Raw genomic sequence first — 17035 nt, forward strand, 5'->3', positions numbered from 1 at the left:
AAAGAGCCTTATAACCTGCTCCTTTGGTGCATTAGTTGTCCAGAAATTATTCAATGACTGCATCATCAATGGTTATTCACAGAATGTGCCTTTTACCTCTAACTGGTACCCCGGGACCACTACATGATTTAAGCAACTGGTTCTTTAAAAATCTTTAAATTAATGGCAACAGAGGGGTATTGTAAGGACCAATCACAAGCTTTTATCTCTTCTTTGCGGGGCAGATCTTATACAAAAATGGGTGGAGTTTCAGACAAAAATGGCATTTCTGGAAACGTCAGGGCGGGTATGGGTGGATAGGGGTGTGGATTATTTAGTATAAATTGTGGGAGATATGAGTCAGTGTATAATTAATACTTACTTGCCATTGGATCAGCTCCGGGAGATAAGACAAAGATGAGGGGGATTGTAGAATTGGAATCCAAATAACTTTTTGATAAATCGAATGGAGGGGGCTCCACAAATTTCTTTCCAAGTTTGTCAGTTACATAGTTGGTCACAGCCGGGCTTATCTGGGAGTAATAAATAAGTGAAGACATATGAGTGTATTTGTTTAGATATAAAGTGAAATATAGAGTCAATTACCCCATGCCTCCATCATGTCAATGGTGAAAGGATTGGTTGTATTAGTGAGAGTTTTATTCCCTTACAATATGGCAGCCTCCATTGCGTGTGCGTGACTGGAGCACCTTCAGGCTTTCCTGATACACATGAATAAAATCGAGGATTACTAAAATTATTCTATGGCTGCGTAACAAAATGTGTGTGGAGATCGGGCTTTTTAGAACAGTACATATGATGTTTTACCAGTGACCTATAAATCTCTTTTCGAACTACTAATAACACTATCTGTACAACTACTGTAGCTACAGTATACTACTGGCTTTTCCCACTGCTTGCTCACAATTACATAATCTAATACTAGAACTCCATAGTCCATTTCTACTGATACATACACAACCAGTCATTCTGGATTCTGCTTTTGGATTATGTGTCCTACATTAAAACTGTACTACTTTCTCTTTTCAATATTATCAATATACATTTCCTTATATTTAGAGGGCAGGGGCAGCTACTATTTTTCAGCCACCCTCTTAACGAGGTTAAATAACCCATCATGTCCCCATATGGACATATTTGTCACCTTGTCTGGTCTCAGGCACCGCAGAACGATCATTTTCTGGAGCTCGTTGAGTTTTTCATTGAATGGTGTTGGTAATGGAACACTATGAGGCTCTCTGCTGTCGTATATCTTGTGCCATTCATTGGGCCTCTCAATGAAGTGTTCTCTGGTCACAAAAGAATATATCGTTTTATGCTAAAATATAATACATTAAAAGGATAACTAAACAACTAAAAGTTTTCTTTTGAAATCAAGTGAATTCCAACCAGAGGAGTTTGTATGTTCTCCCCATGTTTGCGTGGGTTATCTCTGCATGTTCCTCTAACAATCCAAAAACATACTGATAGGTTACTTGGCTTCTGACAAAAAAAAAAATGAACCCTACTATGCATGTGAGAACATGTGGTAAGGAATATAGACTGCAAGCTCCACCTATTGCAGGGACTGACGTGAATGACTTAATATGCTCTGTAAAGTACTGCGCTATATAAATGACTGTTAATAAATAATAATACACATGTGTTCATTGCAGTTTTATCCCCTATAAATGATTTAAGTTATGTTTCTCCTCAATGCTTGAGTTACCTGTATCATGTGCGAACCTTACCTCAAACCCTGGAAGGAATGTAAGTTACTTGCACGACAAATCTCATCCCAGCTTTTATCTAAAAGCCAAGATGGGGCTGGGTTTGGAATATTATTCTGTAGGCCTACGCCTCCCGTAAGTAAGAACATAAATTCCTGGTGTTCAATCTCCTTCTTGGCCCTGAAATTACAATGAGTAACGTGTCAGCCATCAAACATCTATTAGCTTCGAGCCCACCAAAAATGGCTGCAGCCAGAGAGATAGGGACTTACATGAGTAGGTTGCAGCAGAGTAAAAAAGAAAATAGCAGTTTGTCCTTTTCAAAGAGTGACCGGCACACATTGCAGTATAAATTGTATGTGAAGTGATCATTCAGGTAACGCAGACGTTTTTCTAGGATTTTTGATTTATTGCTGAAAGAGAATAATTCATAAGATAATTGGATTATTAATTTTAATAAAGTTGCAATAATTTTTTTTCTTTAACAGAAAATAAAGCTTTATTGAATTGTAACACTACAGTAGGCCTCACCTGTCCTGAATGGAGTTAATGTAGAGATTGACAAACCAGTTGAGAGCGTACTGGTACATTGGGTCGATGTTGGCCAGGTCAGCGATACTGAAGAATAGCACAGATGAGTGCTTAGCAATAGGCCGGTAGCCTTCTCGAGACTCTGCTATTTTAAGTTCGGTTTTTTCTGCAATCTAAAGACATATTGCATCATGATCATCAGTGTTTATTTCTAATGCTGGGCATACACAGCCAGATAAAATGTCTGTCAGACCGACAGACATTTTATCTGGCCGGCTGCCAGCCGCAGATGTCGCCAGCATATACTGTGAGAGAAATCTCACAGTGTATAGCCCGACATCCGCGCTCCGCCCCCGGGGGAGGAGACATTTCCCTGGAACACAGGAAATGTCTGTCTGTCGGCCGCGCTGGGCATACACTACCCGATGCGGCTGACAGTTTACCGGGTAAATATTGCATCGGACGGGCATGCTGGACAATCCTGCATGCCCGACCGAGCAATATTTAACCCTCGGTCGCCCGCACACACGCTACAATTATCGGGGCAATCGGTCGATATCAGGCGGATCGCCCCGATAATTGTAGCGTGTATGGCCAGCATTAGAGACAACAAAACTTTGCAACACAGAAAAGTCAGAATAACAAATCATACAAAATATATAATAAAAGAACAAGTAATGTATATACAAGGTTGGTGAAGGAGGCATTCGACACTGGCTGCAACTGTAACTACACATGAATTTGTTTTAAATATGTACAAAGTCTCAGATGAAGCACAATGGAAGTGTGTGTGAGAAAAAGCTACGGCTGCTGCATCGTAGCACTTTGTATACAGATTCAGACTCAGTCGCACACGGATATACAAGTGTAGCATATCAAATTACTCAGTGCAGTCTCGTAAAGCGGTTTTGTCGCATTGCATTGCGACTAAGACGCACAATCGAGCAAAAAAGACACTCGGCAGATGTCAAGTTGCAAAGGACCTGGTGCACTAAGAAGGGTTGTTTGGCGCGACTGCGGCAACAGTGTATGAGGACACATCTATAGTAGTGGCACCTGTTCCCATTATAGTTATGCTCAATCTTACAGTCTTACTGAAGGGTACTTACTTCTCACTCATGTATGGTAAAGTGGATGATAAAAACTATCCTGAAGTTTTTTGGTAGTTTACACTTCAGAAGTCGCTTAAACATCCAGTGGACACCAACTCAACTGTGACAAAGGCTTTAGAGATTCTGATAACGGTTATGTACCTGCTGCTTTTTGGTGATCTCATTGGACATGATTTTGGCTGAGTCTAAGATTTGAATGGCGCTCTCATCCTCCAAGATGTTTCCTTCTGAGGACTGTAAGGTCTCCAATATCTTGTCCTCAATCTCTTTCAGCTGTTTTTTGTTGGCTGCGGACTGTAAAATTAACGCGTTTCTCTCTTCTTCCAGCTCAGGCCTATCAATAAGAAAATGTAGATTTTATATCACCTCACAGAAGCTAAGAAAAGAAGTACTACAGTATTGCAAAGGTATTATCCCGGTTTTGGACAACATCCCACTTTTTTGGGTTCTGAAAGGAAAAAATAAAATTTAATGATTCAATTATTGATCTGATCCAATAATGATAAATAGAAAATGTAAAAAATACTGCACATTGGTTACTGAACTGCCACAGATGTAGGGTCTCCCATAGAACATGATACAGCCAGGTGACGGATGCAATCTATGTCTGCATCTGAGAATTTTATGCATTTTTGCACCTTACGGGCATATATATTAAGCGGTGGCTTTTTAAAGTGTAACAATGGAGTCACTAGGGGGATGGAGTCCGCATCGGGTGACACCAACCGAGGGGATGACACCAAAATAGCAGAGCTGTTCTGCTATTTTGGTGTGAGCCCCTCGGATGTTGTTAACGAGTGGTGAGCATGCACACATCATCCATTCCACACACCTCTGTGTCTGCAGAGGCAGGGGGTTTCCCAGCAGCTCCTAGTGCACTGGGCAAGCGTACGTCTACGACACACGACGGTCTGCAGGTGCTGCACTGGGTGTCACCACACCCGGTGATGCCTCTGTATTTAAAATTATAATATGTTACAATCCCTTATCTCTGGGAGCTGATCTGTTGTCAATATACTCCTTGGGGTATATTTACTAAAGTGAGAGTTTTTAGAAGTGGAGATATTGCCCATAGCAACCAATCAGATTCTACTTAACATGTAACTAGCACCTTCTAGAAGATAATAGCTAGAATCTGATTGGTTGCTAAGGGTAACATCTCCACTTCTAAAAGCTCTCACTTTAGTGAATTTATCCACTAGACTCAAATCTTTCCCGCACACACACATTATTGATTGATGACAACTACTATAAAAAGACAGGCAGAACACCAGCAAGCTGCCAGTTTATTGAACCAGCTTCTGTGAACCATCATTCGAGATCGGACTTATTCTCTGGCTTTATTTCTGTTTTAGACTCATTTATATTCAACCACATGTGATCAAACATGGATAGCCTTTAAATCTGGACTGCTAGGGTGGGAAGGGTGTGGTGGTGGGGGTAAAGAACCGTAGCTGAAAATCTTTGTGTTAGGTAATACTATATGTAAACCACACTTGCCAACTATTTGCACCACGGCGCACAGTATGGGAACCACTGCATTAGGAACTTGCCAACTATTTGCACCACGGCGCACAGTTTGGGAACCACTGCATTAGGAACCACTCCCTCATGGTGAATTGCTGCAAATCACAGGTTTATGAAGAGGGCACAGGACCATTATGTTCCTTCTCCTGCCTATTCACTAGGAAGAGTTTTGAGTCTCCCTGACGTTTCAGGAGAGTAGGTAAGTAGGCAGGGGTGTATTAAAAGAGGAGGGGGCCCGTGTGCATTCCCCGTCCAGGGCCCCCTCCTCTCTCCTCGGTGGCCGGCAGCAGACTCTGGGCATTAGTGTTGTGTGTCCAGAGTCTACTGCTCATGCGCAGGTCAATGGGAAGATGATGTGGCCGCTATTTTCCCCACTGGGCATGCGCAGAACGCTGGAGGAAAATTGTTGCGGCGGCCATTTTCCAGGTGTTTTGTGCAGGGCTGCGACACCTGACGCGGGACTTCGGAGAAGAAAGTATTACAAAATATGGGTGCGCGGTGTGGGCAGCACACCTTCTACATCCATTATAGATAAGCCCTTGTAAGTAGGATATAAACTATACATTTGAAAGTGTCATTGCACACAATAGAGGGGATTCTGAGTTGGCTGCAGTCACGCCCTTTGCGCTGTGTCTTATTTTTTTTTCTTCAAATAAAAGAATAACAGTTTTTCAAAGAATACAAACACAGAAATAGAAGCTGGAAGGTGGGAGATGAAACATTTTAAAAAATAAAATATAAATAAAGAGGGAATGTGGAATCACTGCCACAGCACAATCTATACATGAGTCAAATGAGGTACGGCTTCAAAGTAGCCAGTCCAAGGGGTCCAAGCTTTCTTAAAGTTGTCTGAGGTGTTATATAAAACAGCTTGAATATGCTCCATATGATAAGTAACCCATATGGCGCGGACAATAGAGGAATAAGAGGAGGGGTTTGGACTTTTCCATGCCAGGGCGATCTGACACTTAGCTGTATTAAGAATGTGATGAATGAGCTTTTCGGTATGACTAGGAACTTAGGGGCCTGGGGAGAAGAGAGAACAGGGGGAGCTAGACAATTACATTTTGGTAATGGAGTTAATAAGGATATGCACCTTAAACCAGTAAGAACTAATGACCGAGCATTACCATCACACATGCAGCAGGGTACTAGGGAGCTTGCACGACCTCCAGCACAGGTTAGAAGAAGTATTAGGAAAGATAGAGGGAAGGCGCACAGGCACCCTGAAATAAAGCTTAAGTGAGTCCTCTTTAATTCTGACATGGAAGGCTTAGCTAGGTTTGCTCTAATTTTAGACCATTCCTCAGGAGCCAGAACCTCTCCAGTGTCCGTCTCCCAGGCCAGTCCATGGGAATCTCTTATTGGCTGATCACGTGACAGCAGGAGCCGACAATGGGATGATATTAAACCATTGAAAGAAACCTCGGTCTGCAAATCAATTCTACCGTATATAGCTGTGGTTGTCGCGTCTGTGTCTTTATACTAATGCCACTACAAAGCCCTTCCCTGGTGTACACCTGTGCATCTGAATGTGCAAGGACTGAGGTGTCCAATGTCAGCATCCGTAGACTCTGAAATACCGATTGCTACGTCTTTAGATAGACGCACCTTCAAGCGCACCATCGAAACTTGCAACAGTCCAATGGCAGGGGAGGTTTCTCTGTCTGAGTGTGGCCTCCTATATGAGCAGTTTGGCGACTTTGTACACAACCCCTTTCAGCTACACGCCTGTGACATTCCCATAAGATGCAGCATCTATGTGCCTCATTTTAGCTCTCCCCCTGTTACCGACCAGGAAGGCCCCATACGTTTCTGCTACCATGTGTATAAATGTGATCTGGAACTCTGTACAAACAATATAGGGACACATGCACGGTGCCACTCAGACGCATGAGCAGAAGAAAAAACATTGTCTGTGCGTGGATAAAATTATTCTTAACGTCATAAAACAGTGCTCCTGATGACCAAACAGCAGAAAACTTACTTGGTTATACTGTAAACAAAGACAGACATGATGTCTGTCTTTGTTTACAGTATAAGACATGAGAGTTGTATTATTTCAATATGTTTGCAACCAACACAGCACTTATACCCCCCTCCCCCCCCCCCAAAAAAAAACAACAACTTATAATTAGGGTCACCAACCTCTCTTTGGCCACAACAATCCCAAGTAGCTGATCTTCCAGACCTTCGGGGGTGATCATAAAGTTGAGCAGTGACACTTTTGTTGCCAACTCTGGCAGGTAATGCGGATTTCTGAGCTTAGTCGTTATATAAAATCTGAAGTCATTTGAATACTCAATAATTGTCTCTCCGAGTCTGATGCACTCCATGCCTCCTGTAAATAACAAAACACAGATTAATGCATTAAACTCCTAATGTGTGTTAGGGAACGTTATGAAACCCTCTCTCTGTAGTTTTTGCGATATATAGGCTACATACATACGTAGGCTACAGCATCTTATGCCATCTTCAGATGGCGGAAGCTGCGGGGACCAAGTTCCGGAATGCAAAGCATTACGGAGCTTGGTAAATCTAACAGCATAATACATCTGAGGGATACTAAATATTTGCTGGTATTCCCCCAAAAAGAATATGCAGCAAATATTTATTGATAAATAGACCCCGTAGAGTCATAATACAGCCCCTAAAAGATATCTTTAATGCAAACAAAGAGGCCTATTTATCAAATATTTGCCACGTGTCCCATGAAAGGGGTACCCATAAATATTAAGGATCTCCTGGATATACCATGGGGGGACCACAGCAGATACAGTATATCCAATATCTGCTGCAGCCCTCTATTTCTGACAGCAGAAGCAGCCAAAGGTTTGGTCTCGGCTACATTGGCAAAATTTATCAGGAGCTCCCTGCTGCTGTCCGCTCGCACATTCGTCGCTGGACATCGGTACATGCGTAGTAGCGCAGCAGCTGGCCGAAGTAGAAAGTAAAGTGAATCAGTGATCATGGATGTGATCACTTTACTTCTACTGACGCCGGGTCGGGGTCCTAACGAAGCCCCTGTTCCAGCGACTGAAGATAATACATACAGCTGAATAAGGATTCCTTATTGCCTTGAATTGCGGCATTAGGGAATACTTATTTTTGGGGGCAGACCACATAAACTAATACATCTGCCCCTAAGGGTCAATGAGAACACAGCAAACGTGCAGATACCTAGCATATTGCAGCATGTTAAGTTATATAACTGTTGCTTAAAGATTGTACCTGCTTTGTATGGGAAAGTGTGTAGATTCCCGCATCAAGACTGTGGTGACATTATGGGTGTAATATATTAAAATAATTTGGATGTTGGCTGCTGAGTGTTGTCTAGCCTCCAAGCATCTCGTACTGCACCAAATTGCAAAAACTAAATTTTTTTGTTGTACGACGAGATGTTTACATGAGCTGAAGGATAGATATATATATATATATATATATATATAAATATGGTGCCTTATTACTCGCTAGAAAGGAATTGATTTTTCCACATCCTTAGAACTGTTGTATCACACTCTGTACAGGAATGCACGTTTATGAGTGCGCAAAAAAAACCATTGAAAACATGACTATGTCTGACAGTGGCATGGCAGATGGAGTAATGTTATTACTTTTGCTGTGTTGCATGATCCTATCGGCAACTGTATCCTGTAAATGGTCTTTGGTCAAGCAGGCACCTGCACGTATGTATGTACATGGCAGTCATGCAGTTGCATTTCTGCAAAAACTGTGCATTTGAAAAATCAGGCTAGTCCATGTTGCGGTGGGGAACCAAGGAGAACCTGATAGGAAGTCCTCTCTATAGTATTAGAAGAGATGTGTCATGTAATTATCATCAACTTAGTAACTGTAAATACAATTAAATTCAAGTGTTGAGTTTACATTTACACGAGACCCTCAGTTGTTATTATTTAATGCATCAGTACATCAGTATCTCTGGAGAAGGCAGTATGTAATTTAATGACCTACAAGTGCCAGACAGTGAAAAATAATCCTATAAACAGCCATATCAGTTACACATTGGTGCTTTTTTAATGTTACATGCATCATGCACAAAACAAAACGTAAAACAGACATAAGGACAAGTTTACCTTCATCTGCCCCAGATAGAAGCATTCAATAGAATTAGAAAAATGTAACAATGAAAGTTGACATAACAGAAGATTATTATTTAATAATAAATATTTTTCTATTAACATTTACTTTCAAAGCACCAGCATTTTCCATTATGCTTTACAATTGGGAACAAAACACTAATAAACAAGACTGGATAATAGCATACATACAAAGAGGTAAGAGGGCCCTGCTTGCAAGCTTACACCCTATAGGGAAATAAGCAGTGATACACAAGCATAAGTACTACATATTGCATATTGGTCAAGCCAGAGTGCAAAAATTCTTGGTGGACTGTATGGATAACAGGAGCAGATCATGGGGGGGGGATGACGCAGTTGCCCAGTAGCCCACACACTCAGGGCCATTACTAGGGGTGGCACTGCCGCTCACCCATGGCTCCTGTATTTGACTAGCAGGATGCCTAGAATGGCAGCCTGCAGCTGGAATCTATGCAGCAGTACCGCCTGGAGCATGCCTAAGACGCTTCAGACTTGCACATCGCTGCCCTAACATCCTGAGGATGCTCCGGTCATTGCTGTAATGCTCGGTGTTCATAGCCCCGCCCCCTTCATGTGATATCACATGGAGGAGGAGTGGCCTGCCCCGGGCGTCGTGAGCCGTAGTTATGGCTCTGCAAACACATTGGGGGCCCTCACACTGCAGCAGGTATTGCCGTGACCTGGTCGGCTCCCGGCAGTAGCGTATTACATCATGTCTACTGTCGGGAGCCAGTTTCCATGGGACTTGTAGATCTGTATGTGCAGTTTTCACAATCAGTGCATGAAGTCAGAACTAACCGTCCCAGCATGCACTGTGGCCACATCTCTGGGTAGATGATGAAGCTGATGAAGTGTAGCAGGGTGATGGCTGCAATCTCCTGCTGTGCGGACAGGCATAGATAGACCACGGTGTTGTGTGCTGCTGGGTCTGTGTTTAGGCTGGTTCCCTGGGAAATAAGTGTCCCAACCGCCACCTTAGTCGGGACCGTGCTGCTGTGTTTGCAGCGTTGTCACGCATAGCACAGTGAGTCACAAACACATATTTGTTTTTATTCAAATACTCCATTATAAGTCTGTATTAGTATATACTGGAGGTCCATTCCCATTTTAAATGCAAGTTATTTGAAAAAGAACTACTATAACAGTTATAACTCTATTTTTACATTGCTTAGCATAGTGGCCTGGCGCGGCTTTATTGGCAGTATAGTGGCACAGCGTGGAAGGGTGGTGACAGTTGCATTGTTGGGGGCCCCCACAAAGCTTGCGGCCCTGATGATTCAGTCACACAGCAATGTTGGCCTGGGGTCAGTGGGATGTGTGTGTATGCAGGGGCGCCGAGAGGGGGGGGGAGGCAGGTACAGATTACCCGGGCTTCCTGAGCAGCAGCCACAGCAGTCTTCTATGCCTGTGGGGGGGGGGAGCGATCACACTGATCGCTCCCCCCTGGCTTTGAGCAGGGCTGAGGGGGGTCAGAGCGCCCCCCCAATCGCGGCGCTGCAAAGTTGTTGTTTTTTCGGGAAGGGAGCATGGCCATGCCTCCCACGATTAGGCCACGCCCCGTTACCCGGGCCCACCACGGCTCTTGGCGGGCCTGTATGTATGGAAAGAGAACATATGTAAAGTTATGTGTGGACTGTATAGAGGGCAGGTAATGGGGTAGAGTAGTTTATTGATGATATGTGAGTGGTTCGGGGATTTGATAAGCTTCCCTGTGAATGTGAGTTTTCAGGGAAAGTTTGGAGGCTACAAGACAGTCTTGTTGTGCATGGAAAGGCAATCTACAGAGTGGGAGCAGCCAGAACAAAAGTCCTGTAACCAGCAATGGGAGCAGGTAAATGAGTGTGGATAAGAGATCCAGATCTTGCGCAGTGAAGGGATTGAGCTGGGAGATATATTGAGATAAGCAAAGAGATGTATGTCGGTGCAGTTTTGTTAATAGCCTTATGTTTAAGTATAAGTACTTTATATTGAATTTAGTAAAAAAACAGGCACCCAATGTAAGGAATGATATAGCAGAGCAGCAGGAGAGGAACGTTTTGTGAGAAAGATCAGCCTCGTAGCTGCACTCAAAATAGTTTGTAGGGGTGAGAGTCTGTTTAGGATACAATAAGGAGACTATTGCAATAGTCAATGCGGGAGATAATGAGCGCATGAATTAGAGTTTTTGTAGTGTCTTGTGTGAAACATGTGCGTATTCTGGATAAGTTTCTTAAATCATTCATCACCTTAATGTGAGTACACATTTGTGCGACCGGCAATGGTACCGATGTCCAGGGACACCATGGACATTGTATGATTGCCGGTACACACTGCAGCGATTAATGTAGGACGGAACGAACACTTGATCTGTCCTTTATTAACATGCATGGCGCTGCATGCGATATCCTTAGGTTTGATGCGCAGCACTTCAAACCAGAAGATATCGCATGCAACCACGGGAGTGCGCATATCATGCATACACACTGCATGATATGTCGTTCCGATTTGGCCAAATCGGAATGACATCGTTCCATTGTGTACCCGGCATTAGTCCATGCAGTCTTTGTGGAGTGTTTTGAACAAAGGCCCGACTGAAGTGGGTACAGTAAGTTGTGCAAGTCAAGAAAGTGGCGGGTTTAGGCAAGTCTCTCAAATAGCTTGGAGGAGCATGGGAGCTGGGAGATTTCAGAGAGAGGGTTTGGGTCAGAATTGTGTTATTTTTTTAGAATAGCATGCTTAAATAATGATGGAAAGATACCAGCAGACAGAGAGATTACAGATTTTAGTCCTCATTGGTTAGTGACGTATACACGCATTGTCAGACATACCCTGTTTAAATGTCTGTTTCAGCAGCAATGGCTCCAGTGATGGGTCCAGTTCTTCCCCTACATTCTCCAGCAATAGAGGAGTCCCAAACTGGATACAGTTCTCCAGAGTCCGCATGTAGTCGGAATCTGTCAGCTTGATCACACTCAGCTGGTTCTCTCTCTCTGAATTCTTTATCCATTTATTAGCTTGGCTCTGGGGGTCAATCATTAAGGGCCTGTTTTATAAACGGGACATCTGATTATTATTTGCGGGAAAATAAACCCAATTACTAAAATCAGACCACTGAAAAATATGTTTAAGTCGATCTGAGACCATATAGTAACTATTTTTCCTTAGAAACACAATACTGCATTATAACTATTGTCATCTCCTGAGAGTCACACGATACATACCATCGCCTTGAGTTGCTCACAATGACTCCATTATCTACGGAGAAGATATCTGTTGGTAATCCAGCAATATTCCAGGCTCTGATTTTAATTGGATCCCCAAGGGTCTTACTCAAGGAAAAGTCATCAGAGCAGGGAATACCTTTACTCTGAAATTAAAATGATATGAGTTACTACATTAAGGCTTAAATATTAATCTGCTTGTTGAAATTATCATACACCAAAAATATGAAGAGATTCCTAAATACATTATTTTGAGGTAGCCTTGGTAACGTGTGGCAGCATCGGAATTATGTTAAATACTTCTCCTGTCAATAGAATTTTATCATTGTGAACTCTGTATTTCTGATATTAGAGGGGATGATGCTGGTACAAAGTACTCGGCAGGACCTGCATGGGAGCCCAGGATTCCGAGTAGGCACAGCCACGTCCCCAAGATGGCATGATCCAGGTCCCTTCAGCGTATCAGAGTAGAGATATGCTGAATACTGAATACACCAGAATTTGTGAGTTTCTAGTCGAACAGAGTCCCGGCTCAAATCACTTTTGGGGTTTGGAGTAGAATAAAGTCCCAACTCGGATCATGACGTGAGTTCAGAACATGAATATAAAAACCAGATCTCGTGTTTTGGATTGCATGTAAATAGGTCCAAATGATATGATTTTAGCTGTTTTTCTAAATCTTAAAAAGATCCCAAACAGAACCAAAACACTTGAGGGCGGTTTTGCCAAAACCAAAACATGGGGGTCCGCGCACATCTCTAGTTCAGAGCAGCAGGTAAAGAGGGCGCCGGTATTTCCAAAATGGCAGGGCCAAGCCCACACCCACTTGGACGTAACCCCTAGAACCAGGGCCTGATAGATCTGCTGGCAGCCCTGGGCATCAGTATAGAATATTTAGATAAACCTCAGTATTTATTCTGGCAACAAATACACATCTCCTTCAAACTGCACAATCAGCACCTCTCGCAGTCCTGCCATTTTCATCTCAAAAATATTTCTAGGATTAGACCCTTTCTCACCTTGGATGCTACTAAAACTTTCATCCCCTCATCTCCAGATTGGACTACTGTAACCTCCTGCTATCTGGCCTCCCTGACTCCTACCTCTCTCCACTCCAATCTGTCCTCAATGCTGCTGCTCGGCTCATCTTCCTCTCCAAACGTTTTACATCTGCCTCCCCTCTACTTCAAGCCCTACACTGACTCCACTTTCCATTCAGAACCCAATTCAAGATTCTTACACTCATTTACAAAACCCTCACCTGATCGTCTCCCATTTGCATCTCTGACCTCATCTCCCTTCACATTCCTGCCCGTCCACTTCGCTCAACAAATGCATACCGTCTCTCCTGCCAAGTGGTTACTTCCTCCCACTCCCAAGATTTTTCCTGTGCTGCTCCCTACCTTTGAAACTCTCTCCCTCTCCACCTCTCTACAAATCTTCAATTGGGCTCTCAAGACCCACTACTTCATCAAGGCCTATCAGCTCTCATCCTAACCCACTACTACATGCTCTTTCCTCCCTGTCTACCCCATCTGTGTCACGCCTGTTTCTCTGCCCCTCCCCTTTAGATTGTAAGCTCTCATGAGCAGGGCCCGTTTCCCTCATGTGCTTCTCCTTATACTCTCTTATACTCATTACTCCCCGCAAGGGCACCTAAAACTTTATTGCTGACTCCCTGATGATTAATTTGAGTGTTATAATCACTAATACAGCACAATACAGGACAAGGATATGCTGCAAGTCGCTGGTTTCTTGTTTAGTTATGTTTATGCACTTTGTAAGGCGTTGCGGAACTTGTGGCGCCATATAAATAAAGAATAATAATAATAAGTCACTGTTAAGCTCACAATACAACAAATGTAAATACAATGGTGCCCGATTTGGTGCCAAGCGCAACTCCAGATAAGATGGCAAAAAGTGGGTTTTAGCAAAATGCTTATATGCAGAAGCGAATTTATGCATTTTTGCCTATCTCCGGGTGATTTTGATTGGGATTGATCTTGTGAAATGGGTATTTCTGGGCAGCAACTGGGTGGCAATAGTGCGGTCACATGTAAGAGATCCATCTCAGGGGAGTATCGTGGGCCTGTAGCTAGTGTTCTGTCCTACTCTAGGCACACATCGAAGGGAAGCCCTTTTCTGACTGATCTCTGGTGCCCAGCATGGGCCAGGTGCAAGTGCCAATAAGAATGATGACGCTGCAGCTCTGAAAAAAAAAAAACAGTGCACGGTTGCCCCAGCTTCCTGCTCTTATGGCCATTTTGCGTGTGACTCAGAATCAGGCCTAATGGTTGCAAATCAATCATTAATTTCAACATAACATTTCACAAGAATGTGACTGATCAATGACTAATTATACAAAACAAAAAGACGCAGAACATTCACCTTGCACAGTTTGCTCCAGTCTTTGGTACACTCTTGCCGATAGCCAGCGGTGAAGGCACCCAGGTAGGCAATGACGCCAGCTGATACAAGGACATCTCCAGTCAAATTATCATACATATTCTGAAGAGAGTCTGCAGCATTGGACCATCTATATAACATCAACTAGACAAGTTAGACAAGCAGCAGGCAGAACCACTAATGGATCTATACAGGTCCTACAGATTGTAAGTGCAAGGTCCTGGGATAAGGTGCCCAAAAGTTTATTCACCAAGACTGTTAGAGGGGTAATTATTGGGGTGTATTTGGTGGACAGTAGAGTGATTAAATTACTAAATACAGAAAGAGAAGATAAAATGGCCTTAAAGATGTGGTAAATAACTGAGTAACTGCACGTAAAACAAAGGGGGCTAGGAATTATCTAAAAGTAATGGTGGTAATTTAACGCCATATAATAATTAGTAATAATCTAGATCAGGCATGGCCAACCTGTGGCTCCCCAGCTGTTGTGAAACTACAAGTCCTAGCATGCCTTACCAGCTGATTGGTGGAAGGGGATGCTGGGGACCTGTAGTTTCACAACAGCTGGAGAGCCACAGGTTGGCTAGGCCTGATCTATAGGAAATACCGGTAGAATATGGGGCAATTTAACACCATTTTAAGAACAATTTGCCTCCAATTTCTGCATCCTCTTCTATAATAGATCTACCTTGCTTACTGATATATTGAGGTTTCCATGACCAACGTAGTTACCTGCAGTTATATAAGATCTAAAGATACCTTAACCTGTCACAATGAAAGTTTGAAGATAGAAAAATTGTCCACTCTGACCTGTGTTTTTCTCCTCCGAGTCCTCCTATCAACTTCTCAGCTCTTTCTAGTTTCTTAGCACATAAATCTACTTGAAATTCCAGACGAGCTTTTTCCTCTGTTTTCTCCCGAAAGGTTTCCTCCAGGGCCGCTAAGCGATCCTCCACCTCTTTTAGCTCCGCCCTCTTCTGGTTTAGTACGGACATAGTTTCAGCCAATGACTGCTCTGCCTCTGCAAGTCGAGCTTTCTTGGGAGCAACCACCTGGCAATTGCACATAATTGTATACAACATTTTCTATTTCAGGAACACTGCCAGTGGGCAAGTTTCTAATTCGGCTAGCCAAACAGATTATAATAAAAGATAATGAACACATTATTTTACTACTAACAATGAAGTCACTGCTTCCACCACTTTTCAGTGATGTTACTGATGAATTGATGCTGCGTTTTAATTATTGGTTCACTACACAAAATGCAAGCCTGTGCTATGTGTAAGTCAGTGCTTTTCATACTCATGGCATACTAACAGTCCAGGCTTTAAGGATAAGGATACTACAGCACAAGTAACTAAATCAAAATGACTGAGGTACTAATCAAGTCACCTGTGCTAAAGCATGGATATACTTAAAACCTGGGCTGTTAGTGTGCCTTGAGGACAGAGTTTGAGAAGCACTTGTGTAAGCACTAAGTACACTTTTACAAGTGCTAATAAGCAGACGCCACAAAAAGAGAAAGCGATATGGAGATCCGCTATGGAGCAGGGTCCGTTTCATGGATGATGACAGAGATATCACCTTGGTGTGGCACAATCTCACTGTTAACGCTACATTACTAAAATTCAAGCATCTGGCTCAGACACTGACAGGAGTTGACAACTGTAACTTTAAATTACAGACACATATAAATCACACAGGAGGCTGGCCGAGACCAGTCTGTATCTTACCAGGATTGTATTACCAGCAGAATGTGTATCATTTACAGATGCCAGTAAGTAAAGGGAATATATGGAGCCCAGCTGTCATTAGAATGAGAACAACAGAAGGCGGAGCATACTGTATTTATAATGTTACATTAGTTGCAGGTGTCAGTGTAACAGTACTGAGAGCGCCATTCTCATCCAATACCTTTGCAACTCTGTCATAGACTTCCATAGCAAGAATCCAGCGGCACAATCCCTCAGCTGCAGAAGAGGCTTTGACTACTTTAGCTGGTTCAAAATCGGGATTAGTGATATATTCACTGCGGATCTTCTGCATTACTGACACCTAGAAGAAACATAGAAATGAGATTACATGCAGTGGCGTCAAAATGGGGGGTGCGGCGGGAGTGGGGGTGACACACCAAAGTGCCGACTCCTCCTTAGTGACAGGAGCTGGGTGACACTGTTGCATTACATGCAGCACTCAGCTCCTGACACAGTGAAGGAAGCCGGAACTGCAGACAGGGTGGTCCCCAGTGGCAGTCCGCACCTCCGGGACCACCCGGAGTGATTACAAAGGGAGTTCGTTCCACAAGGCCACGCCCCCTAATCATGAGGCCATGCCCTACCAGTGAGGCCCCACCCCTTTTTCCGGCACGCAGCTTTGCCGAGTGCATTACATCCGACACCGGGTGTCACTGCGGTATGCAGTCGGGAAGCCGG

At 43.3% G+C, this 17035-nt stretch overlaps 1 protein-coding gene across 1 annotated transcript in view; it reads right to left on the bottom strand.

Annotated features, from left to right (window-relative positions):
- DNAH12 (dynein axonemal heavy chain 12) overlaps positions 1-17035 on the bottom strand; it is a 168684-nt gene that overhangs the window by 36043 nt on the left and 115606 nt on the right. The window contains exons 52-63 of the mRNA XM_088472684.1: positions 16518-16658; positions 15414-15655; positions 14586-14733; positions 12198-12343; positions 11805-12019; positions 7028-7220; positions 3494-3686; positions 2241-2413; positions 1982-2122; positions 1731-1889; positions 1145-1289; positions 362-512 (exon numbers count right to left, since the gene is read on the bottom strand). Of these exons, the coding sequence (XP_088328810.1) occupies positions 362-512; positions 1145-1289; positions 1731-1889; positions 1982-2122; positions 2241-2413; positions 3494-3686; positions 7028-7220; positions 11805-12019; positions 12198-12343; positions 14586-14733; positions 15414-15655; positions 16518-16658 (2047 nt within the window). The remainder of the gene's footprint in view (positions 1-361; positions 513-1144; positions 1290-1730; positions 1890-1981; positions 2123-2240; positions 2414-3493; positions 3687-7027; positions 7221-11804; positions 12020-12197; positions 12344-14585; positions 14734-15413; positions 15656-16517; positions 16659-17035) is intronic.

The sequence above is a fragment of the Taudactylus pleione genome, unplaced genomic scaffold, assembly GCF_031769625.1.
Source record: "Taudactylus pleione unplaced genomic scaffold, aTauple2 ptg000128l, whole genome shotgun sequence".
Lineage (NCBI taxonomy): Eukaryota > Metazoa > Chordata > Amphibia > Anura > Myobatrachidae > Taudactylus > Taudactylus pleione.